The sequence below is a fragment of the Leucoraja erinacea genome, chromosome 2 (genome assembly GCF_028641065.1).
Source record: "Leucoraja erinacea ecotype New England chromosome 2, Leri_hhj_1, whole genome shotgun sequence".
Lineage (NCBI taxonomy): Eukaryota > Metazoa > Chordata > Chondrichthyes > Rajiformes > Rajidae > Leucoraja > Leucoraja erinaceus.
Genome location: NC_073378.1, coordinates 5,073,259 through 5,100,757, shown reverse-complemented (window position 1 = coordinate 5,100,757; position 27,499 = coordinate 5,073,259). Strand labels below are relative to the sequence as shown.

The 27,499-nt window shown below is 40.3% G+C and overlaps 1 protein-coding gene across 1 annotated transcript; it reads right to left on the bottom strand.

The window, feature by feature from the left end:
* Positions 1-27,324, bottom strand: mturn (maturin, neural progenitor differentiation regulator homolog (Xenopus)). Its single transcript, XM_055651087.1, has 3 exons — positions 26,978-27,324; positions 7,151-7,273; positions 1-2,055 (listed from the first exon to the last, which is right to left on the bottom strand). The coding sequence occupies exons 1-3, from the start codon at positions 27,137-27,139 to the stop codon at positions 1,945-1,947; spliced, it is 396 nt and encodes a 131-aa protein (XP_055507062.1). The 5' UTR covers positions 27,140-27,324; the 3' UTR covers positions 1-1,944.
* Positions 27,325-27,499: the final 175 nt, after the last annotated feature.

The following is a 27,499-nucleotide window of genomic DNA, read 5'->3' as shown; positions in this document are numbered from 1 at the left end:
CAATGTTTGAATAATTTATTTTCAGCATATTTAGTGTTGAGCATGTATTACAGTAGCCGTTTGTTAACCATCATAACTATTAAAACAAATAAACATGTGCTTTACAAATTGAGTCTAAATACATTAAAGTAATGCTTTAATGTGAAAGGAAAGATAATACTATATTTTATTAAATCCAATATAATTTTAAAGGTTTAAGAGGCTAATTTATATTAGAAATTGATTGGTTCAATTTATTTTAAAACTTTTTTTATACCCAGACTGATAGGTCAACAAAAGCATTGAGGTATCTATAAATGAAGTGCTGCAGATTGCAAAAGACCAGGACACATCAACTATAAAGTCTTTTTTATAAACTACAGAAATTAAAATACCTCCTATATCAACCAGCCATGCATTGAGGTGCAAATCAACAGCTATCAACAGTATACTCCCTCCTTTGCAATGCAAAATACCAGATACTTAACTGTCATAACATTAAAACACTGGGTACTGCTTCACAAAGTACAGACCAAGCTTTTACTTTGATTATCTGTACAGTACATATACTGTAGAACAGAATATTTACATTAAACACTGCTGCTATCTATAGCCTGCCTTACCCAAGTCAATAACTAACTGCAGGCAAAGGAACACACCGACTTGCTTTAAACCATCAGCTCATTAAAAAGGCATCTTAAAACATCACGTTTTTGTTTTGCAATCTCAAATGTTCTAGGATTACACAAGCCATTCTGTTTTATAATATTGACATACAGTACAAAGGATCCACAGGCCACATACAATACAATTTACCACTTACAACATACCAAATAAAACATTCATTATTCAATGAGTGTTACCTTTGTAATTCTTTCATACACAGTACTGTCCTCCTCCAACTAAAAGCAAGTTTACAGCTCCTTCTATTAACACACATTCACAAAGAGCTAAAGACGGTGCAATTTTTGATCTACAACTGGGAATGTCATAGCTGTAAATTTGTCTAAGATGCTCAGGAAGTAAAACAGTAAAGTACCCAACAAACTGCAGTGCATTAAAAGCAAGCAATAATTAATGCAGTACAGCATAGAGTATCTGCAATAGGTACAGCCGTAGCAGAAAACAGTAATGTCCTCAAGCTTCTACTTAACAGCACATTCTTTTGATTTTGCTATGTAACGGTTTATGCAAGCAGATGTCAGTTCTAAGTCAATGTTGCAGTTTAATTAAAGTGTCCTCAAGGACATTTAAATTTAAATAATCACTATAAAACTACCTGATGGAAACTTAGAGAAATCTATATCAAACAGTTACTCTCTGGACATCACAACTGATTGCTTAGTTTCAAATTTATTGTTGGGCAACTATACTTAAATAAGCACAATTAATATCCTTTAAAATTTTATCAAGAGGGTATTTGAAATACAATTTATGAATGATATGCAGACTGGTTTACATAAAGTAGGGCATGTATGGAACACAATACCAGCACAGTCTATGTGGGTCTATTTCAGTGCTGTATAATCTAAGCAATTCCATCTATTAATCTAATAATACTTTTTTTCCAGTAAAAATCCCTAACGACGTTGGAGTATTTTGGCAGGGAATTGTCCAGTGCTGCTTAAAAGTCACATAAATTGAAATTAATGGATAAATCAATCAACAAAAAATCCCCCCATCTAAATAAAAGCCCAACTTAAAATACTGACCGCAAATCTCCTCAATGTAAGTATGACCATACAGTGAATTTATTTTCCTCAAAAGGCAGTTTAGTACATTTACCTCCATACCATGACTCATTTTTTAAAGTTTTCAATGAGACAATTATGAACATTAAGCAATGTACAGAACAAATTTAATGTAATTTAGGTATGTTATTTGAACTTGATCCAAATAAAGGCTGAAAAGATGAAACAATAAAACAATTGAACTTCATGCAAGCCGACTTTGCTCTGCACACATTTATTGTTGGCTGACGCTCATGTGCTGGCTGTCTGCTTCAGGCTCCTCCTCTTCAACATCAGCATTGTAATCTTCAAATGCGTCGTCATCTACGTCTGGAAGACCCAGCAACTATGCACATGAAGTACAGGGTTAGTCAACAACCAAAAACAATAGACAGTAGACAATAGGTGCAGGAGTAGGCCATTCGGCCCTTCGAGCCAGCACCACCATTCAATGTGATCATGGCTGATCATCCACAATCAACACCCCATTCCTGTCTTCTCCCCATATCCCCTGACTCTGCTATCTTTAACTCTGTCTAACTAGAGCCTCTTAAAGATAATCCCCCTATTTCCCTCATCCCCCTCTCCCTCCACCCCAACTCTCCCCTCTATATCTCCCTCCCCCTCTCCTTTCCTCACTCATCTCTCCTCTCACTCCATTCCCCCCCATTCCCCCCCCCTCTCTCTACCTTCTCCTCCTCTCTTTCCCCGATTCCCTCTCCCTCATTTTCTCCCCCTATCCTCCCTCCCCTCTCCCCTCATTCCCCCTCTCTCTCTCCTCTCCTCCTCTCTCTACCGTCTCCTCATCTCTCCTCCTCCCTCATTCTCCCCCTCCATGCCCTCTCCACCCTTCCCCCTGTCTCCTCCTCTCCCTCATTCTCTCCCTGATTCGCTCTCTCCCTCTTTCTCTCACTCCCTCATTCCCCTCTCTCCCTGAATCCCTCTATCCCACATTCTCTCTCCCACATTCTTTCTCACCCTCCCTCATTCTCTCTCTCCCTCACCTGCAGCAGGAGCGGGAAGCCGCTCTTGATGCCGCAGACGTGTGAGCTCAGCAGGTCGTGTGTGAGCAGCCTCATGGCGGCCGGAAGCCAAATTTAAATTATTGAGGAAATTGCTAAGTTTCTCAATAAGGAGAAAAAATCTAATAAATAGCATTTATCTATTTATTTATCTTAATTACTATGCAACAGAATTATCAGAAATGCCAGTCAGATGCACAATGTAAAGATTGTATAGATCCCCAACAGACAACTGTATGCGCTTACTCTGGTTTGAGCCAAATTATTCATTGGGAGAATCGACATAGACAAGTGGCATGTATTGATTTGTTTCATGTACTCAAAATAACCCACAGTACATGTCTCCTCACAAGCAAGAGGATATTAGTGGGAAGGAAAAACTGTAAGTAGCTTTCTTATCTGAGCACTAGCGAGAGTCAGCAGTAACTAAAGTTCATACTAAAATTGCTGACCATTTAACATATCAGCAACACAAACAAAACATAAACAGCTCCTTCTGCAGTTGTACAAAGCCCTAGTGAGATCACACCTGGAGTATTGTGTGCAGTTTTGGTCCCCTAATTTGAGGAAGGACATTCTTGCTATTGAGGGAGTGCAGCGTAGGTTTACTAGGTTAATTCCCGGGATGGCGGGACTGTCATATGCTGAGGGAATGGGTTGGGCTTGTACACTCTGGAGTTTAGAAGGATGAGAGGAAATCTCATTTAAACATATAAGATTGTTAAGGACTTGGACACGCTAGAGGCAGGAAACATGTTCCTGATGTTGGGGGAGTCCACAACCAGGGGCCACAGTTTAAGAATAATGCCCCTGTCCCACTTAGGAAACCTGAACGGAAACCTCTGGAGACTTTGCACCCCACCCAAGGTTTCCGTGCGGTTCCTGGAGGTTTTTGTCAGTCTCCCTACCTGCTTCCACTACCTGCAACCTCCGGGAACCTTGGGTGGGGCGCAGAGTCTCCAGAGGTTTCCGTTCAGGTTTACTAAGTGGGACAGGGGCATAAGGAGTAAGCCATTTAGCATGGAGACGAGGAAACACTTTTACTCACAGAGTGGTGAGTTTGTGGAATTCCTCCGTGGTTCAACTTACGGAGGCACTGACCCCGATAACGGACATTGTGACAATGGACACCAAGGACAATGACCGTTACGGGATCTTTACTGTACTGTATTACCTTTTTGGTATGTATTTTTCTCCTGGTATTGATGATGTATTTCCCTAGCCTATTATCAAAACGTATACGTATGAGGGGCCATATGAAGTTTATTTATGAATTAAATATTCATGACTAAATGTGACAGTTTCTAATGTCACACTTTTGGTGTCCAAAATGATGGGAAAACAATGAAAAATTGTCTTATGAAACAAGTTTTTGACTTTCGGTCTTGAAGTTATCCAAGTTATATCCGCTATTTATAAGGTTTCACATGATGGGTAGATTTTTGTCAAGAACCGTGTATTGGTGTAGAAAAGTGAATACTAATCTTGTTCGTCGAAAACTCTCCAGTATTGCAAATAGATACAATAGACAGCGATGTGATGAATGTTTATGTAAATTATGTTGTGTCTTGGGTCTATTTGTTTGTAATGTATGGCTGCAGAAACGGCATTTCGTTTGGACCTCAAGGGGTCCAAATGACAATTAAATTGAATCTTGAATCTTCAAGACACATATAATGAAAGGCCTGGATAGAGTGAATGTGAAGAACATGTTTCCACTAGTGGGAGAGTCTAGGATCAGTGGGCACAGCCTCGGAATAAAAGGACATATCTTTAGAAAGGAGATGGGGAGGAGTTTCTTTAGCCAAAGAGTGGTGAATCTGTGCCACAGGAGGTTGTGGAGGACAAGTCTTTAGGTATTTTTAACGCGGAAATTAACAGGTACTTGATTAGTGAGCGTGTTAAAGGTTATGGGGAGAAAGCAGGAGAATGGGGTTGAGAGGGAAATATAGATCAGCCATGATTAAGAGGCAGAGTAGACTCGATGGGCCGAATGGCCTAATACTGCTACTATGACATGAACGTATGAGCATTTAAGCATCTAAACAAGCAACTGAATAGCCAAGGCAAAGACAGCTATAGACCATGTGCTGGGAAATGGGATTATTATAGGTGGGTACTTGATGATTGGCATGGCTATGGTGAGCCCAAGGGCTATATCTATAACGTATGAATCTATGAACAAACTTTGTTTTTACCTACCACTACTCTATTTAAGTTTATTTTATTTAAAGGATTTCTAATAATGTGCATAATTTACCAAGCACAGTTGTGGTAAGCAATACCAAGCAATATTTTAGATTCTTGCAGGACCCATTTTCTTCATGAGCAAATTAAAGGCCAATAATACGAAGCAATTTCTTTCAACAATTAAACATTCATGTTTTATGGCATTCCATTTAAGTCCTTCTATGGAACCCAAACCAATTAAAGTTCTTAGTGTTAGGGTACACCTGTTCCACAGACAACAACACCTCCCATTAATCTGTTTAAAATAGGCTCAAAATCCAATCCCATTCAGATCTATTCGTCAGGAGAAATAATGCAAAGCAACTCTCCCAGCCGCGTTGGGAGAGATGCTGCGTTGAAGTGAAATGCTTTATTGAGGGCAAGTGCTTTGGCTTAGGCTTAGGGAGCTTTGTTGAAGGGAAGTGCTGAGGCACTATCTTAGATGGGCATCTTGGTCAGGGCATTGAGTACAAGAAATCAGGAAGTCATGTTGTAGCTTGAGAGGACTTTGTTTAGGTGGCATTTGGAGTATTGTGTGTAATTTTGGTCATCCTATTACTGGAAGCATCTGGAGGCTTTGGCGAAGCTTTGCAGACAGTACCAGAATGCTGCCTCAATTAAAAGGTATTAGCAATAAAGAGAGGTTGGGCAAACAGCATTGTTTTCTCTAGAATGTCTGATGGTTGAAGGACCTGATAGAATTATGAGAGGAAAAGGCACGTGACAGTGGGTCAGGTAGCATCTTTGGAGAACATGGACAGGTAACATTTCAGGTCAAAACCTGTTGGGAAAGGTCCAACCCAAAACATCACTTACCCATATTCTCCAGAGACGTTACCTGCCCTGCTGATGTTCTCCAGGACTTTGTGTTTTATTTTGTACCACCTGCGGTTCCTTGTTTCTAGAATTATGCAAGGCATATACGGTCGATAGTCAGAATATTTTTCTCGGGGTGGAAATGTCAAAGACCAGAGGGCATCACTTTAAGGTAAGAATGTTTTTTCTTTGTACGGTTGGTGCCTGGAACATCCATGCATGTTGGGGGAGGCAGATGCATATTTAAGAGTCTTATAGGTAGGCACATGTAATGCACGGAATGGAGGGATATGAATAATATGCAGGCAGAGGAGATTAGTTTAACTTGGATTCATGTTTGGTATGGACATTGTGGGCCGAACGGCCTGTTCCTGTGTTGTACAGTTTTATGTTCTAATAACTCAATCTTACCCCTGTACCAAATAAAGTTTAAAGTAGCATTTATTTCATCCAAGATAGCAAAAATCAACATGGCCAGACCAAAAGTTACACTTTACGACATGTCATAATAATAATAATAATAAATTTTATTTATGGGCGCCTTTCAAGAGTCTCAAGGACACCTTACAAAAATTTAGCAAGTAGAGGAAAAACATGTAAGCGGAATGAAATAAATAGTAGACATGGAATTGCGGATCAATAATAGATTTTTAATAATAGATGTCATGATCAATAATAGATTTTTTGGATCAATTGTAATCCCATTCTGGCATATCTGACAAAGATACCATGTCTCACAATGAGCACATTATTGAATTTTTAAATTTACTTTACTGAAGGACAGATAATGGAGGGAGCATGTAGAGAAATTAAGAGGGAGATTGTTGGGAGTTAATACATTTAGTGGAGAATTTAGGACAGAAACAAACAAATTGTACAAATATTTATAAAACTACATCTATGAATCAAAAGGAGAAGCTACGTTTGATTAGTTTAGAAACACAACTGGATGATCTACAGTGAAGTACATTTCGACATGGCGCAACATCATTCAAAATCAAGTTTAACACAACCATAATTATGTCAACAGTTATGATTAAATCTCAACCAAAGGGCATTGTACCATACCACAACAAGACCACCATTATTAGCACCTGACAATATCAGGGGTTGAATGTAAAGATGGAGAGAACAAGGATAATAGAAAATGCAAGCAATTTTCTAAATCATACAGTCCTTGGACTGCACGTGAAAGGTAAATGTGTAATCTACTGCAGCATCTAGATTCGTCCTCCAAATAACCAGTGTCTATCAATGATCGTAATCAAAATTCTTTTGATTCCACATGTAATGGCTTAAAAAAATGGGGGGAAAAGGAAAATTAACCAACTGCACTGTATACTTATCTTAAGAATACTATCATTTAATACTTACAGGCTTGAATGATTTGAAGACTTTTTCCAGTACTTCAGAGAGTGTCTTCTTTCCACAGGATAAAATGTATTCTTGCACCAATTGTAGGAATGGTAGACAGTCTTCACTTTCACTCCACACATGCTGAAGAGATGGAGACAGGGATAAAGATGTTATTGTTAAATGGAACAGTTTATTATTACCAGGGTACTTAAGGAAGTGACTCTAGAAATCGTGGATACATTGGTCACCATTTCCCAATGTTCTATAGACTTAGGATCAGTTCCTGTGGATTGGAGGGTAGCTAATGTTATCCCACTTTTTAAGAAAGGCGGGAGAGAGAAAACAGGGAATTATATACCAGTTAGCCTGACATCGGTGGTGGGGAAGATGCTGGAGTCAATTATAAAAGATGAGATAGCCGAACATTTGGATAGCAGTAACAGGATCGGTCCGAGTCAGCATGGATTTACGAAGGGGAAATCATGCTTGACTAATCTTCTGGAATTTTTTGAAGATGTGACTAGGAAAATGGACAAGGGAGAGCTAGTGGTTGTAGTGTACCTGGACTTTCAGAAAGCATTTGATAAGGTCCCACATCGGAGATGAGTGGGCAAAATTGGGGCACATGGTATTGGAGGTAGAGTGCTGACATGGATAGAGAAGTGGTTGGCAGACAGGAAACAAAGAGTAGGGATTAACGGGTCCCTTTCAGAATGGCAGGCAGTGACTAGTGGGGAACGGCAAGGCTCGATGCTGGGACTGCAGCTATTTACAATATACATCAATGATTTGGATGAAGGGATTCAAAGTAACATCAGCAAATTTGCAGATAACACAAAGCTGGGTGGCAGTGTGAACTGTGAGGAGGATGCTATGAGAATGCAGGGTGACTTGGACAGGTTGGGGGAGTGGGCAGATGCATGGCAGATGAAGTTTAATGTGGATAAATGTGAGGTTATCCACTTTAGCAAAAACAGGAAGGCAGCTTACTATCTAAATGGCATCAAGTTGGGAAAAGGGAAAGTACAACGGGATCTGGGGGTCCTTGTACATCAGTCTATGAAAGTAAGCATGCAGGTACAGCAGGCTGTGAAGAAAGTGAATGGCATGTTGGCCTTTATAACAAGAGGAATCGAATATAGGAGCAAAGAGGTCCTTCTGCAGTTGCACAGAGCCCTAGTGAGACCACACCTGGAGTATTGTGTGCAGTTTTGGTCCCCTAATTTGAGAAAGGACATTCTTGCTATTGACAGAGTGCAGCGTAGGTTTACAAGGTTAATTCCCGGGAAGGCGGGACTGTCATATGCTGAGAGAATGGAGCAGCTGGGCTTGTACACTCTGGAGTTTAGAAGGATGAGAGGTTATCTCATTGAGACATATAAGATTGTTAAGGGCTTGTGCATGCTAGAGGCAAGAAACATGTTCCCGATGTTGGGAGAGACCAGAACCAGGGGCCATAGTTTAAGAATAAGGAGTAAGCCATTTAGAACGGAGATAAGGAAACACTTTATCTCACAGAGAGTGGTGAGTCTGTGGAATTCTCTGCCTCAGAGGGTGGTGGAGGCAGGTTCTCTGGATGGTTTCAAGAGAGAGCTAGATAGGGCTCTTAAAAATAGCGGAGTCGGGATATGGGGAGAAGGCAGGAACGGGGTACTGATTGGGGATGATCAGCCATGATCACATTGAATGGCGGTGCTGGCTCGAAGGGCCAAATGGCCTACTCCTGCACCTATTGTCTATTTTCTACCACCACCTCCCACAATTGCAATATTAATTACAACATTACAAAGTGTGAAAAATATGTCTTGTGTAATACCTATCCAATTTTATTCCATGAATTTCAATAAACCATACTAAATAGCTAATTAATATACTTACATGACACATTAATTTGTTGCAAGTTTATTCAGTTCTTCTATGCAGTCTTTTATGCAATAATTTAAGGTTGTCTTACAAATTATAACTTTAATTACTCTCATTGTATAAATATTCAAACTTAGGTATCCTGTCACACAGAAGCTTTTAATTAACAAATAGGTTATTTCATGCCATTGCTCATGCATAGTTAGAAATGAGTACTGTTTAGTGACTTGCCCATCAATTTCTAGAATTGAGCTAGGAAATAGAGGAACCAAGAGCCCGTTAGAATATAGGAGTAGGCCACTTGGCCCCTCAGGTCTATCACATTAATAAAATTGAAAATCATCCATTCATCGCAGACTGGAATAACCAACAAAATAACATGATTCAAGGAGTTAATGAACTTTGATAGCAACTAGCTTAGTTTAGTTTATTGTCATGTTTACTGAGGTACAGTGAAAAGCTTTTGTTTCATGCTAATCAGTCAGCAGAGAGACTATGCAAGATTATGATCAAGCCATCCAGTGTACAAATACATGATAAAGGGAATAACGTTTAGTACAACATAAAGTCTAATATAGTCTGATTAAAGATAGTCCGAGAGACTGAGGTAGATGGTATCTCAGGACTCCTGTCTTGCTGTTGGTAGAACGGTTCAGTATTCAATTATTATACCTGCTACTAGTAGGTAAAAACTGAAGGTTTTCGCCATGAAGAGCAACCTTTGGTCAATTTCTAATCTTCTCACTATTCTCCACTCACTGCCCCCTCAAACCACCACATCAATACAGTCAATCCAAATCCTATTTAGCACATGCTATGCTTTGCTAGCACTCGTAGACAAAGTTATACATGGTATTGAAATTTGAGAATTTGAACATTTTAATAAGGCATGTTATTTAGAGTTACAAGTTGTATTAACATTGAGTTTTTAAAAAGCAAAACAATTCCCATGAGGGACCTGAATTTATTACCCAAATCATCTAATGTGCCAAAACAACTAACACCAGGTCCATAAGGTCTACCTTGCTCAGTGAGATATTCTAAAACTAGACAGGAACGTTATCAAATGATATTATCAAATGACATAAAGCTGGAGTAACCCAGCAGGACGGGCAGCATCTCTGGAGAGAAGAAATTGGTGACATATCAGGATGAGACCCTTTTTCTCGACCCGAAACGTCACCCATTCCTTCTCTCCAGAAATGCTGCCTGCCCCACTGAGTTACTCCAGCTTTTTGTGTCTATCTTCAGATTAACCCAGCATCTGCAGTTCCTCCTTACATTTATCTAATGACATAATCAGATCACAGGCCAGCCACAGCAATCACATCCACGAAACGCCTGCAAACTTTTGAAAGACAGCTGACACTCACAGCTTTGCTGTGTGCCAGGCCTGTTCAAGATCTTTGAATGTCCCCGATTAATCATGGTATAAAATCAGTCAAGTCAAGTCACATTTATTTATATAGCACATTTAAAAAACAACTCTCATTGGCCAAAGTGCTTTACATTTGTTATAATAGTATAAACAAACAAACTACATACAAATATACATATAGCCCTCGCTCAGTGGACGTCAGGAAAGGCTTGGGAATATAGATAAGATTTTAGTCTTGACTTAAAGAGTCGATGGAGGGGCAGTTCTGATGGGAAGGGAGATGCTGTTCCACAGTCTAGGAGCTGCAACTGCAAAGGCGCGGTCGCCCCTAAGCTTATGCCTAGACCGCGGGATATTCAGCAGCCTCAAGTCGGCCGATCTGAGGGACCTGGAGGTGGAGTGGTGGGTGAGAAGACTTTTAATGTAGGAGAGGGCAAGCCCATTGAGGGCTTTGTAGACATAGAGGAGGGTCTTGAAATGTATACGGAATCAGAATCAATTTGGTTTTAGTTACAAAACAGCAAAGTGAAGAAAACCTTGATGGGGATTACGTGCAGGCTAAATAGTAGCTGTAATACTGGCACAATACAAATCAGGAAATTAGCTTTAGTTTGTGTAACTGGGGTAATAAGAGTAATTACAGGAGCCTTCAACCTACATAACGGATCGACAAGTCAAATTTGCTGTAATAAAAGGTGGAAGATGAATTCATGGAATGCATTTGAGATTAATTTCTAGATGACCCTGCTGAGGAACCAACTAAGGGTATTTGAATGTTGTTTAATGGAATGAGAATGGGTTGATTGATATGGAGCTTTGAGGGACAGAATGACCAAAGCATGACTGAACTCTACATTGAACTATATACCCAATGTGTAAACAAGGTAATAAATCCAATGTATGAAAAACCATGGCGGTATGAGAGGAGAGTTGGCTGGCAAATTAGGATTGAGAGAATATATTAAAAAGCATGATAGAAAACAAGCAATGGTCAGCATTTAAAGAGAAAAAATGTACTGGCTCCATTATATCAGGCTCAAAAACCCAATAGGAAAAATGTGGTTCAATTGTAACAGATCAGACAAATTAATGCTAGTATTTAATCTAAGGCTTATAAAATTGACAGAGATAGCAAGAGGCCTGAGGTTTTTTTTTTTTGGAAACCAATAGAGCACATGGAAATGTCCTGGTGTGGTGCGTGCCTAGAATGCGCTGCTGGGGGTGGGGTGGAGGCAGATACAACAGTGGCATTTAGGAAACTTTTCGACAGGCATACGGATGTGCAGGTAATGGAGGAATAAGGATTTTGTGCAGGTAGGTGTTAGTCTTGGCATCGTTCAGCAAACATTGTGGGCCGGTATCCCGGGGAGCCCCTCACACATAATAGGAGTATCCCGCAGAGCTGCTGCCTGATAACTCGCTCAGTAGAACTGACTCGCCCACTGTGGACCGGGGACATAATTTTTAATCAATGATTTGGCTGAGTTTGAAATGTCATATTTCCAAATAAGCTGACTAGGTGAGATTATTGGGTCAGGTAAGCATTTAAAAGAGACTTCAAGGGACATCCTGAATGTGTAAGGACAGATCATATATAACATAACATATAACATATAACAATTACAGCACGGAAACAGACCATCTTGGCCCTACAAGTCCGTGCCGAGCAACTTTTTTCCCTTAGTCCCACCTGCCTGCACTCATACCATAACCCTCCATTCCCTTCTCATCCATATGCCTATCCAATTTATTTTTAAATTATACCAACGAACCTGCCTCCACCACTTCCACTGGAAGCTCATTCCACACCGCTACCACTTTCTGAGTAAAGAAGTTCCCCTCATGTTACCCCTAAACTTCTGTCCCTTAATTCTGAAGTCATGTCCTCTTGTTTGAATCTTCCCTATTCTCAAAGGGAAAAGCTTGTCCACATCAACTCTGTCTATCCCTCTCATCATTTTAAAGACCTGTATCAAGTCCCCCCTTAACCTTCTGCGCTCCAGAGAATAAAGACCTAACTTATTCAACCTTTCTCTGTAATTTAGTTGTTGAAACCCAGGCAACATTCTAGTAAATCTCCTCTGTACTCTCTCTATTTTGTTGACATCCTTCCTATAATTGGGCGACCAAAATTGCACACCATACTCCAGATTTGGTCTCACCAATGCCTTGTACAATTTTAACATTATATCCCAGCTTCTATACTCAATGCTCTGATTTATAAAGGCCAGCACACCAAAAGCTTTCTTTACCACCCTATCTATATGAGATTCCACCTTCAAGGAACTATGCACGGTTATTCCCAGATCCCTCTGTTCAACTGTATTCTTCAATTCCCTACCATTTACCATGTACGTCCTATTTTGATTTGTCCTGCCAAGGTGTAGCACCTCACATTTATCAGCATTAAACTCCATCTGCCATCTTTCAGCCCATTCTTCCAAATGGCCTAAATCACTCTGTAGACTTTGGAAATCCTCTTCATTATCCACAACACCCCCTATCTTGGTATCATCTGCATACTTACTAATCCAATTTACCACACCATCATCCAGATCATTGATGTACATGACAAACAACAAAGGACCCAACACCTATCCCTGAGGCACCCCACGAGTCACCTGCCTCCAACCCGATAAACAACCATCCACCATTACCCTCTGGCTTCTCCCATTCAGCCACTGTTGAATCCATCTTGCTACTCCTGCATTTATACCCAACAGTTGAACCTTCTTAACCAACCTTCCATGAGGAACCTTGTCAAAGGCAATGTGAATGCAATTTGATATTGTAAAGCAGAATACTGGTCAAATAGTGAGAGATTGGATAACGTCAGAATTCATAGTCACTTGAAGCCTTCAATAAGTGATCAGAAGAGAAAATGGCCCAATAGCTCTTATTATGAGGGTTATGATTACAAGAGGATGCAAGTTTTAGCACAATAATACAAGGACTTGGTCAGCTGCACCCAAAATATTATTTTTTACCACCTGACTTAAGGAAAAAAAAATGTTCCATACAGCGGTGGCAGGTTTGCTATAAGAGGGAGTATCAAACGACATTCTATCACGTAAAAACAAACATTCATGCAGCAATGTCTGGTTCTGCAACGTTTTAAGAATATTAAATCGTATGAATTATACTTTATTATCACATGAACCTAGGGTATTTCACATGAACCTAGGGTACCTAGGTGCAGTGAAATGCTTTGTTTTGCCTTCCACAACTTGTGACAGCAGCCCCACCCCACCAGTTCCTCCTTCGTTCTTGGCGCTCCTTCTGCCAGTTTCCCCTTAGTTCTCAGCGGCCCTCCCTTTGTTCTTGGGGGCCCCTCTCTGTTCTCGGCACACCACCCCTCCTTTGTTCTCAGCGGCCCATATTACGTAGCTCATACTACCAGGAATTACACAGTTCTCTGCATTAATATGACCATTTCATTATTTGTCATATTTCTAAATTTCCTTATTAGTTGAAAATTCTATTTTGAGTCGCATAACCTCGCAGTTCTTTGGGAATTAAGTCTGCTGATTGTCCCCAAAATTTGATTCCTTTGACTACTAAGCACTATACTGCAAATGCGGTGGGAGCATCTACCTTCCCGTGCAGGTCTATAGCACCTGCCCACTGCTATGATTTTTACCATGAATAAATAAATACAATTCTAGTTTAATTTGACAGCATGCAGAGATTTTTCTGGTGAGTTGAGAGAACTGAGAGAAGTGCTTTGGATATTACAGGCTTCTCTAGATTCAGATTAGTTTACTTTCATATACAAATTGTAGTGCAATGCGAAGTAATGCAAAAAAAATCATTGAAGTACAATAATGAAACAAGGTAGAGTTAAAAGCAAAAAACGTGGCCTTCAAGGAAGTGGTGTAAAAGAGGTGATTGCCATATGATAGTAGTGGGAAAGAAACTGTTCTCAAGTCTGGATGTCCACACTTTCAAGCTCCTGTCCCTTCTCCCAGAAGGTAGAAGATAGAAAAGGGATTGACCAGGATGACAGGCATCCTTGATAATGCATCAAGCCTTCCTGATGTTAGGCACCGTGAAGGTGGACTGGATGAAAGGATGGAAGGAATTAGTGTCTGCAGATTCTGGCGGTCAAGATCTGAACATATCAGGCTGAGATTCATCCCATCAGAATACATTCTGTAGCACATCAAAAGAATGTTTGTTGATATGCGGAATCTTCCAAGATGCGTATGAAAGTAAATATGCTTATGCTCTTTCTTGATCACTGCACCAGTGTGAAGGTTAGGTTGCCAACAATATAGGTGCTCAGTAACTTGAAGCTGTCGACCGTCTCCATATCAGTTTCATTGAAGAGGTCATGTTTATGTTCAGCTCCCCGATTCCTTAAGTCAACTAACTCCTTCATCTTGCTGACACTAAGGCATAGGTTGACCTGACACTGTGACACTAGGTTCCCAATCTAGGAGTGGGGAAAGGAACTGAGAACGCAACCCTGTATGGAGTCAGGATGCAGGAAATATTATGACTAATTCTAACCAACTGAGGTCTGTAAGTCAGGAAGTCTAGAAGCCAGTTGCAGACAGAGGTTCCAATGCCAAGGTCCAGTAATTTGGAGATTAAATTATTTGCTATTATGGTGTTGTAAACTGACTAGTAGTAAATAAATAGCATTATAGTCAATGTTAGAACATAAACAGGCTAGCAGTCATTAACTCAGGTCATTTCACTTTATATAACGATGGAATAACGATGATTTCGTTTGAACTTCATTGAAGGTTCAATGAAAATAAATAATTGTATTGTATTGTATTTCCTTGAAACAAAAGTGGGCAGCAGACTGTTGAAGTGAGAGGTGATTGGCAGACTGACCAGTTGATTGACACACAATTTCAGAACTTGTCCAGGGACTCTATCCACCCACTTTTCAAGTTTAGCCTTGTGAAAGCAATTCTGACTTCTGCCTTCAAGATGTATGGTACAGAGCCAGAGTGGATGGCCTGGGGCGGCGAGCCAAGATGCAACTTTGGTTGCCTGATCAAAATGGGCATAGAATGCATTGAGCTCATCCGATAGAGATGTGATGTACACTTTAATTTTCCAGAGTACATAAAGTTTTCTATGTTGAAGATTATGTTTGACACAACAGGAGAGTGTTTTTGGAGACTTCTACATTCATGATTGTAATGTATAACTTTGCACTTGACAGAATATTCCCAGAAATCTGAATGTTGGGATCTATTAAATGTGTTCTGCAATAATTCCTACTAAATAAATTTGTAATTCCTCATATACAGGCAACCCCAGTGTTACCCGGGACAGCAGTCACATTTCCTGGAAAATGGTTCTTATCATAATTTTTTGTTACGTGAAACCGCTCCTGCGCACGAGTCAAGAAATGAGCATGGAAGTAAAATAAATCTCGACCCCCGGTTATTTGCAATATATATAGACAAAGGCACCAAGTTGGATGGCAGTGAGATGCGATGAGGATGTTTTGAGGCTGCAGGGTGACTTGGATAGGTCAGAGTGGGCAGATGCATGGCAGCTGCAGTATAATGTGCATAAATGTGAGGTTATCCACTTTGGTGGCAAGACCAGGAAGGCAGATTATTATCTGAATGGTGTCAGATTCGGAAAAGTGGAAATGCAACGATACCTGGGTGTGCTTGTACATCAGTCACTGAAATAAGCATGCAGGTAGAACAGGCAGTGAAGAAAGCTAATGGAATGTTGGCCTTCATTGTGAGAGGATTTGAGTTTAGGAGCAAGGAGGTCCTACTGCAGTTGTACAGGGCCCTGGTGAGACTGCACCTGGAGTATTGTGTGCAATTTTGGTCTCCTAATTTGAGGAAGGACATTATTGTTATTGAGGGAGTGCAGTGTAGGTTCACCAGGTTAATTCCCGGGATGGCAGGACTGACATATGATGAAAGAATGGGTTGACTGGGCCTGTATTCACTGGAATTTAGAAGGATGAGAGGATATCTTATAGAAACATGTAAAATTCTTCAAGGATTGGACAGGCTAGATGCAGGAAAAATGTTCCGAATGTTGGGAGAGTCCAGAACAAGGGGTCCCAGTTTAAGAATAAGGAGTAGGTCATTTAGGACTGAGACGAGGAAAACATTTTTCACCCAGAGAGTTGTGAATCTGTGGAATTCTCTGCCACAGAAGGCAGTGAAAGCCACTTCACTGGATGTTTTCAAGAGTTAAATTTATTCTTAGGGCTAAAGGAATCAAGGGATATTGGGAAAAAGCAGGGTACTGGCTCGAAGGGCGAATGGCCTCCTCCTGCACCTTTTTTTCTATGTTTCTATTATTCAAGGGAAGGCAAGTGGATACTATGGGTGTCCCTCCTCTCTTCCAGCTTTCTTTACCCTCCCCTCCCCCCCACCATAATCAATCTGAAACGTCACAACGCAAAATGTCATCTATCCATTTTCTCCAGTGATACTCCTAACCAGCCAAGTTACTCCAGCTCTTCAAGTTTTTAAAATGATAGGTCTGTTAGATAACATGTGCGGCACAGTGGCGCAGTGATACAATTGCTGCTTTGCAGCACCAGAAACCCTGGTTTGATCCTCACTACTGGTGCCTGTCTGCAGGGTGTTTGTACGTTCTCCCTGTGACCTGCGTGGGTTTTCTCCGGAACCATCCCACACTCCAAAGATATACAAGTTTGGGGGTTAATTGGAAATTGACCCTAGTGTGTGTGTATGACAGCAGTATGTGTAGTATGCGGGAATGCTTGTCGGCTCGGTCTCGCTTGGCCGAAGGGCCTGTTTCCTCGCTGTATCTTGAAACTAAAATCTGATGTTGACAAAATGATGGTCTATTTCTTTACTCAGAGAGTGGTAGCTGTGTGGAATGAGCTTCCAGTGAAGGTGGTGGAGGCAGGTTCGTTTTTAACATTTAAAAATAAATTGGATAGTTATATGGATGGGAAGGGAATGGTGGGTTATGGTCTGAGCGCAGGTATATGGGACTAGGGGAGATTATGTGTTCGGCACGGACTAGAAGGGTCGAGATGGCCTGTTTCCGTGCTGTAATTATTATATGGTTATATGGTTATTTCTAAGCAATAACAAGTCATTTAGATAAGTTTAATGTAATTAAACCAAATCAATATGGTTTTATTATAGGTACATCATGCTTGACACATTTGCTGGAGTTCAAGGCTATGACAACCAGCATGTTGACACACGAGAATCTGTTAATCTGGTGTATTTGAATGTTAAGAAAGACAATATATATATATATATATGTATATATATATATGTTGTATATATGACTAAGATACTGAATAGCATATGAGGGTTTTTTCTTTTCTTTTTCCTTTTTGTATGGCTTTGTAAATATTTGATTAGTGTTTAAATGTAAATTATTTGGTGTACATATAGTGGCTGGTGTACATATGGTGTACATATAGCTGCTAAATTTGTATAAGATAATTACAAGCAGTTGAATAAGGGGTGTGAATTAATAAGCTTTGGCTTCTTCCTGCTCCTTTTCGGACACATACGATTTCATTTATTTATAGATATTGTTTATGACACTTTATAAATATTTTTGTTTTGTTTTTTGTATGCTGTTTCACACTTGCTTTTTATTCTTTTATTCTGTTCAAAATAAATAATAAAAATAAAAATAAATAAAAATAATATAAATAAGTGCCACGCTGATGTCAAGTGAATGCAGATTCTAAAACCTCGAGTAAACAATGAATTTCTGGGGGGAATTCAGCTGTTCAGCAGCATCGGTGGAACAAAATGAACGTGTTTTTTTTTAAGAAGGACCCCGACCCAAAACGTCATCTGTCAATTTATCTCCACAGATGTTGTTTGATCTTCTGAATTCCTTCAGCATTTTGTTTTCTTGCCACATAGGCTGATGCATGATAAAAACACATATTGTGGGGAAGGGGACAAACAGAAAGTGTTAGCATGGGTTGAATATTGGTTCACATAGAAGACCATCAGAATGAACAGGTCTCTTTGTTAGGCTGGTAGATGGAATTTATGGACTGCCTCTACAATTAGTTTTGGTCCTCAGTTATTTGCCATACATAATAATGGCCTGGAGGAAGGGAGTCTATGATATTCAAGTTAGGCAATTTTATATAAAGATAGTTTGGAGGACATATTGCCATGAGGATATTTGGATATTAAAGCACGATACAGATAGGTTGAGTGGACATAAAAATTAGCAAATCGAGTTTAATGAGGGAAAATGCAAGGTTATATACTCAATCGGAATTGAAATTAAGACAATTATCTAAGTGGAGTAAGATTGCAGATGAGTGAACTACACAGCATTTTGTGTGCACTAATAGCACAAATTTGGCAGACAGGTACAGCCAATGGTTCAGGAGGCAAATTACATGGCAGCCTTTGTTGAAGGTGGTTTGGAGCTTAGAAATAGAGAAATATTGGTACAAGAGTAGGGATATTTGTGAGGCTTCACCTGGAGAAGTGTGCAGTTTTGATACTCTTATTTTAGAAAGCTCGTGCTGGCACTGGTGACTGTCCAAATAGCACTGAGTTAATTCCAGGGATGAGAAGCTTGTCCTATCACGTGTTAAATAAATTAAAACCATGTTTGTGTTCTTATTAAAATATACCAGATCCTGAGGCACACAACACAAATGATGTTAAGATATTTCCACTAGCAGATAGTTACAAGACTAGGGAGCAATCATTTAAAACTGAAGTGTGGGAATTTATTCTCGCAGAAGATGGTGAATCACTGGTACACATGACAATAAATCTAAACCTATGAATTCCAAAGGGAATAACATAAAATAAATGCAAGTCCTTTATTTTAAAATTTAAGATTGTCTAGAATAAAGGACAAAAAGTGATGGATTAGCTCAGTAGGTCTGACAGCATCTCAGGAGAACATGAATAGGTGACGTCTCAGGTCCTGACCCTTCTTCAGTCTGATTGTAGGGTGGGAGGAAATGAAAGCAGGGAGAGAGAAGAGGCAAGACAAAGCATGGCAAGTAAATGGTAAACACAGGTGGTTTTTCTGATTGGCAGATAGCTAGAACAAAGGCAGAGATTAAAACAAAAGGAGTATGGTAACAGGATTAAAGAGTTCAGAACTGTGAAGCTAGAGAAAGGAATGTGGGCGGAGGGGGAGGAGAGCAATGGGTGCTCGTCCAGGTGGGGCACAGGAGAGGGAGTGTGTGGGAGGAGTGTGGAGGAGAATAGAATATTGTTTAGACTGACTTCAGGACACGTCTACGTGTTTTGTATTCAAAGTCTTCATTTGATAAATCAAATGCCACTGTATATGGAATATATAAAACTACCCTCCTGATGTTTTAAAAGAATCCTTGACATCATGCCACAAAAAAAGTGGTCACGTAACAAAATGGTCAAATCCAGTCAACCCTTCATTTGCAGCCAAGATGATAGCTTGTTCCATGGTGATATTATATTTACTATTTGATCACTCAACTAAGTGTTTGTTTTCAAAAGCCATGAGGCAAAAATTTGATCATTTTGTTATTGAAGTAAAAGAGTGCAATTCAGATTCTTTCAGAGGGTAGCGAATCTCTGGAATTCTCTACTCTCAGGGTGATGGACGCTGGATTATTAATTATATTCAAGGGAGGAAGATAAAAATTTGAAAGCAAAGACTTTGGTGTACATGTCTGATCTTTCAAAGGATGCCGGAATAGATCAGTCATAATCATATTGAATAGCATGGGTAGCTTGACGGACCTGGTGGTCTATTTCTGTTCCATCTTTTCTGTGTTCTTGGATAGATGGTGAAATGAAAGACTTGCAATGTATTTTCAACAGAATGGATGGAGTGTGAATTGATGGATGCACTCCCATATGCTTGACCTTTGGTGTTCTTACTGGTGGAAATCACAGGTGTGGGAGGTGCCATTGCTGTAGTCCAGGTGGATAACTGCAGCACACGTTGTAGTTGGTACAGACTGTATCTGCTGCTTAGGGTAATGATGCTGATCGAACAGGCTGTTTTGTCTAGGATGACGTTTACCTTCTGGATTTGCTAGCACTGAACTCCAGTGGAAAGTATTCCATCTGATTCCTGACTCACACCGTAGAAAATATTTAGTAAGTCACTCTCTGCAGGATATACAACATTTGGCCTACTCTTGTGGTCATTGCATTTGTAGCTGGTCTGGTTTAGTTATCAATTAATGGTGTCTCTATATTAACATTGTGGCACTCAGTGATAATAATGCCATTGCCAGGTGGTTAGATTTCCTTTTGTTTGGATATATTATATACCTGATGCATTTGTGGCATAAAGATTAGCCTCATTTAGCAGGACGTGATTGAATGCTGCATATATCTTGCTACATGAGGCATGAACGGCTTCATTTGTTGTATTGTAAATACAATTGAATATTGTACAATCATCAGCAAACATCTCCAATTCTGACTTCATAATGGAATGAATGTCATTGAAACAGCATTTGAAGACAGCTGGGTCCAGAATACTGCTGAAAGGAACTCGCTCAATGATGTGCTGGAATAGCTTGATTGCTTGCCACATCTCAAACCATCGTCCTTTGTGCAAAATACAAGTCTAACTACTGGACTTGTATTTTCCCGTTTGGTGCTCAAGGATCAAATTTACCAGAGCTCCTTGATGCCATACTCCTAAACAGTAGCGATCAAAAGGATAACTGGCTTGATCAGAGAAAGCCAGAATAGATCTGTTAAAATAAATCTCTAGTTACAAGTCTTGTTGATTAGGTAAGGAGAGTTGGCACGAGAAATACACATGTATAGAGTTTCAAAGGCAACTGATAATGTAACTTAATAGGTGTTGGATCAAGACTGGAACCCATAGAATAAAAATACTAACAGCGTGGATGAAAAAAATTGAGAAAAGCCAAAGTTCAGTGACTGGAAGGAAATATATAGCTGAGTTCCTCAGGGTAGGTCCCAAGTTCTGGGTATACTGGGTAGATACCCAGATTATAATAATTGTACACAAATGAACAGCAAGCATGACACAAAGCTTGGAGGCACGTCCAATTGTGTGGAAGATCGTAATAAGGAAATATTGTGATAAGGGAATCACAATCTCACATTGGCAATTCAAGAAAAGATTACTTTTTTTTTCCACACAGAAGCTAAAGAATTTTTGAAATTCTATGCCCTGGCTGCAGGCTCAGTTGCAATGTATAGTCAAGACAAGGACATGGGATATAAATATTGAAAGAGGCAAGGAAAGTTGTACTTTAATTAAAGATTTGCCATGATTTCAAAAATGCCGGGAAAGGCAGGGGGAGGTTTTTATAGACATGTTTGTGGAATGGGCAATTGATGACGTGAAATTCAATGCTGAGAAATGCTAGCAATACATTTAGGTAGGAAGAATGAGAGAAGGCAATATAATCAAGAGGATATAATTCTAAAATGGATTTAAGAGCATAAAAGGTATTGAACATGGTACGGCAAACTGAGAGTGATTAAAAAGGTACAACCATTCCTGAGTTTCATAGAGTCAAATGAAAAGAGCAAGGAATTCATGAACTTTATAAAACACTAGTAAACCACTGAAGTACTATGTTCAGTTCATAACATTTAAGGAAAAATACAAAAGCTTCAGAGAGAATGTGCAAAGAATTTACTCAAATTATTCCAAGGCCGCAAAGTAATGTGTCAAGTCAGAAGATGAGGTCCATATTCTGTTAGTTTACATTGAGTTTCATTTGAATAACATAGAAGGGTAAAGAGACAAAATTTAGAGCAGGACTGGGAATGGACTTGCGTTCTGAAACCAGAGGCAACAAGGGAATCAGGGTCACACTTGCAGACCAAGTGAAGGTTCCGCAAAATTATCACACAATATGGATTTGGTTTCCCCAGATAGAATAAATAAATCGTTGCTGCATTGGGGCAGAGTACTTGGTCTCTTGATTACCAAAAGGCAGTAGATGAAAAAGTAAAATGATACACCTCCAGCAGTTACATGGTAAGCATGCAGGCTATTTAAAGCAGTGGTTCTTAACCTATGGGGGTAGTTTGGGGCTTTGCCGGGGTCATGAAGGGGACACAAATAACATATCAATTTATTTAACAAAGGTACATACCACATACAGTATTTTGTTCGCCTATGCCAAAAAGGTTAAGAACCACTGATTTAGAGTATGTGATAGCTTTATGAAGGGACAGGACAATGAAATCAACTTTGTTGGCACCAACAAACAAAATTGTTCAATATTTACAATTCCACAAAATTAACTCTTTACTGTTACTAATAACTCTTATTATTTTATTCCCATTGTCCATGTTGCAACATTGCCTACTTCATGTTGCAACTCCCAAAACACTTTCCCATTTCCCTAGATCATAATTTTTCTGTCCAACTGAGCAGAAAATCTACAAACTGACACTCCCAAGACTTCTCACCCATCAAACATTGCTGATTTTTTAAAAATAATCTACAATCTTCTTTATTATGCCCCCAACATTTAGTTATACAAAAAGGTGCTCAATACTAAACCCAACGCCACATTTTTTAACTAGAGAACCAAAAAAAAGCAGGCATTGAAGAAAGCTAATGGCATGTTGGCCTTCATAACGAGAGGAATTGAGTATAGGAGCAAAGAGGTAGTTGTACAGGGTGAGACCACACCTGGAGTATTGTGTGCAGATTTTGTCTCCTAATTTGAGGAAGGACATTCTTGCTATTGAGGGAGTGCAGCTGTTAATTCCCAGGATGGTGGAATTTAGAAGGATGAGAGGGAATCTTATAGAAACACATAAAATTATTAAGGGATTGGACACGCTAGATTCAGGAAACATGTTCCCGATGTTGGGCGAGTCCAGAACCAGGGGACACAGTTTTTGAATAAGGGCTAGGCCATTTAGAACTGACATGAGGAAAAACCTTTTCACACAGTTGTGAATTTGTGGAATTCTCTGCTTCAGGAGGAAGTGGAGGCCGATTCACTGGATGTATTCAAAAGAGTGTTAGATAGACCTCTTAGGGCTTGCAGAATCAAGGGATATGGGGAGAAGGCAGAAACGAGCTACTGATTGTGAATGATCAGCCATGGTGGCATTGAATGGCAGTGCTGCACCTATTGTCTATGTATCTATATAAATATCCACCAAAGCCCTTTGCTTCCTGTCACAGCCAATTTTGGATTCCATTTGCCACTCTCCTTGAGATCTGTCTCGCATCTTCATAGCTGCTTCAACCCACTTTTTTTTTTAATTCACTCCTTACTGTGGTAAATAAGCCTTAATTCATCACGGTTTCATTTTTGCCTTTTTTGATGTACAGGCGGCTCAAACAGAATGATGGTTACTACTACAAAAATCATGTTCCATTAATACTCTTTCTAATTAGCACGTGTTTCATAAAAATAAATCCAGAATTTCTTGTTTCTCTGTTTGGGCATGCAACATACTGGTCCCAAAATGAAATGCAGGAATTCTGTGCCTTTTTTGTCTACGTATTAATTATATCCCAGGTACTATTCGGATAATTAGCACTTTAACATTTTTAAGAATTTTTACGACAAATATGCTCTTCAATTGCCCTTGGACCATTTGTCGGTGACATCCTTTTTTGTTCTTTAATTCAATGCAGCTAAACTTACTTGATGGGGTCAATGAAAGAGTGTTCACGTCGCAGCCCTGTTTCCAACAATCTTTTCACCACCACGCACATGTATCGTTAGCTTTTAGAAATGTTTGAATGGTGCACTGACTGGCTGACATTTTTAAATTTTGTTGTACATGATTCATGTTACAATGACAATAAAGAAACTATTCTATTCTACAAGAAACGCAAGACAGACACCATTGTATGTAGATGCCAAGAAGTGTGCTCAGCTCTGGCTGAACAACTTCTAATCTGTGTGTGGACTCGAAAAGATCTTATTTGATTGTCTTAACATGCAATACCTTCTCACGCCCAACTTTGATTATGTCTTAAAAGAGTATTACTACCGAGTACATTTAGTTACAACTCAGCAAGAGTAATGAACAATTCAGTCCACTTTTAATTTTAGTTTCTAGGCCGGTTCATAGAGAACTCAGGAAGTTTAAAGGTCAAAAAGCAAAGTGATATAAATACTATTCTTCAGTGAACATTTGTTTCATTTAGGGTTTTTTTGGACTTAAAATCGACTGATTCTGATTAAGTTGGTTCAGACATAGAATCCCAAAGATTTGCATCACATACAAACACTTCTGAGTTGAAGCATTTGTGGTTGTGTTTAAAAAAAAAGGCAAAGTGCTGGTGTAACTTAATGGGTCAGTCAGCATCTTTGGAGAACATGGATGGGTGACGCTTGGGTTGGAACCTTGGGTTGGAACCCTTCCAATTAATTGAGATTTGGGGGGGGCTAACCAAATTCCTATGCAGCTGCATCATGACATCCCAAATCTTATACTCAATGCCCCGAATTATGTAGACAAATATGCCTTCTTTACCATTCTATCTACTCGTGTTGCCACATTTAGAGAACCATGGACTTGGATGTGTAATTAAGTGTAATGCCATTAATTGTATAATCATGCAAAGTACACTTGTAGATACAAGTTGTAAGTAATATTCTGCATCTATCACTTTTTGTAAAAGACCATTTATTTCATGATCGAACATTTCTCTGCTTAAATAAGATGAATTACCTGTCTGATTTACAGTGAAAGACTGATCAAATTTGAAGTTTATCTTCCACGTTATGGTTATTTGTTGCTAATTATGCAAATACTGTTATCAGTTTAGCAAAGTGACACAATTATTTTGAGACAATTTAATAACAGTAATTTTTAAAACAATTAACTTTGTTATACCATTGGCCCAACTGAGCCCCTGTAACAGGTCTGATTCAAATGATAGATTTTCTTAACAGCTGGACTTTGCCCTCCCTACTAGAAGGCAACTGCAAACTAGGCCAATTATAATCTCAGAACTTTTCTTTCAGTGGCTTTACCATTGTTTTCCCCACTATAATCATTGAGGCCTAGCCAGATACACATCTTGACCGACACAATTAATTAGTTGGTGAGAGGGGGGGTCTGAAGAAGGGTCTCGACCCAAAACGTCACCCATTCCTTTTCTCCAAAGATGCTGCCTGTCCCGCTGAGTTACTTCAGCATTTTGTGTCTACCTTTAATTAGTTGGTGACATGGATAAGTTAAAGGCCATTTAGTTACTGAGTTACAAATCGCCCCTTAATTTTAAATGGCCATTTGCCATTTAGATGCACAAATCAGGAGTGTGGCTGAATAAATTTAATTAATCTAGATGCAATTTGATCACTTAATTCACTTTTGGCTCTCCTGTTAGACCCTTAAACTTTCACCCCTTCAGTCCCAGCACATCATGCCTGTAGAAGGTAGGAATTGCAAGATGCACTGCAGCAACCTGTCAAAAGTTTATTTGATAGTATCTGTGACCTCAGCTTCCTGGAAAGATCACCAGGTACTAAGTAGTGCCACAAGCTCCCAAGTTTCATACCACCCCAATTTGGACCCATCAGTTTTTCTTATTGCTGGGATAAAATCCTTTAAATTCTGGATTAACACTTGTGCGTAGTTACATCACAACAATGCAACAATTCAAGAAGGCGCCGTTTCTCATATGGTTAATTCTGGATGGACAATAGATTCTGGTTTTGCCAGCAATTACATCATATATCAATAAAAATGTAATGCAAAAAAAACTTCAGTGCTGCATGTTGTGATTAAAATGCTCTTCAACCATCAGTAGAAGCAACCAACTAAATAGTAAATAGTAAACGTCTCCTTCTGATGAGCATGCTTGTGGGGACAATGTACCGAGTACAAGGGGTATAATACGACAACCCAGCGCGGTAATTACATTATTTGATGTGAACAATGATTGTATTAATCCATTATATCGAGTAGGATGCATGCTCACTTTTGCACAGAAAATAAAGTCAGCTCATTCGACATGCGGGGCGGGGGAAGGGCTAGAGGCAGGATTCCTGCATGAATTATTTAACATGCAAAATGGGCTCTCCGCCTGCTGCTAGGCAATAACGCATTCGAAACATAATAATATAAACATACAGGTAGTAATAAATATTATATTTAATTTAAGGCATGCAAGTGTGTGGCTTTTCAAAGAGGATTTAGCAGCCAACAGCAATACACGCGGCTAAGGGCAGCTGAGGGAAGGACACCAGCCGCATCTTTATTCGACTGCGTTTATACCGAAGTCAGTGTGGGAGTCGACTCCCTGTCCACTAGACAGGCACTGACTGTAAAACCTCAACCTCATAATTCCATAACTATCTCACAAGACTGTATTTGATAACGACAGATAACGAAAGGCGAGGGCGGTGCAGCAAGGTCTTTGTTTTGCAGCATTGCTGAGGGACGAGGACACCGACCAAGCGCCTCCTGTAGTTTAGTAGAAGCTTATTTTGGGGCCACGGTTCGGGAGGGGCGGAGACCACTGCCATTAACCCCAGAGAGATATTGATGAGCAATGGTAGGTTGGGGCCGGCGGACACGGGTTTATTCTCACTGTCATGACCAGGATAGCGGCAGCCACACACACACAGAGGGCCAAGGGGGATCGGGATGGAGATGGCCGTGACGCAGCAAGGCCAAGATTGACCACCCCACCCACCCCCCTCGCCAACTCACAAAATTATCCCTGAAGTCACTGTCTGGGCACAGGACGTAGAAAGAAACGCCGGGATCCGCGTAGAAATCCAGGCGGCTCTCCGCCTCCTCGGTGGCGATCAGCTCGAACGGGGTGTTGTAGCACCATTTGTCCGCGATGTCGACGAACTGCTGGAATTCCATGGCGACCGGTACCGGCTCCTGCGGTGCTGGCTGGTGCGGGCTGGCGGTGCGGGCGGGCGTCGTCCGTTACCTCAGCCGCGACCTGGCCCGCCGCATCAGCCTGGGGGAGTGAGTGAGGGAGGGAGTGAAGGAGCGAGAGAGGGAGGGAGAAGATCGGCCCAGCGAGCGCACCGCGCTTTGTTTGACTTGTCGCTCGCTTTGTGGCGCACTTCCGCCGCTCAGACAGACTGACTGCCCCCTCCTCTCCTCACACCCACCCACCAACCCGGAGCACGAGGCACAAGAGGGCGGGTGTCAGCGGCGCGTGCTGCGCCGTGCTGGTGTAAACGCTGCAAGGATGAGTACGGCGCATCCTTCAAG

Excerpts from the sequence above, each read along its gene's own strand:
- mturn (XM_055651087.1), bottom strand. The coding sequence starts at position 27,139 with ATGGAATTCCAGCAGTTCGTCGACATCGCGGACAAATGGTGCTACAAC. Across the intron at positions 7,274-26,977 it reads GTGACTTCAGGGATAATTTT|CATGTGTGGAGTGAAAGTGA; the intron begins GTGAGTTGGCGA and ends CCATCTCTTCAG. Across the intron at positions 2,056-7,150 it reads TCTTCAAATCATTCAAGCCT|TTGCTGGGTCTTCCAGACGT; the intron begins GTAAGTATTAAA and ends TCATGTGCATAG.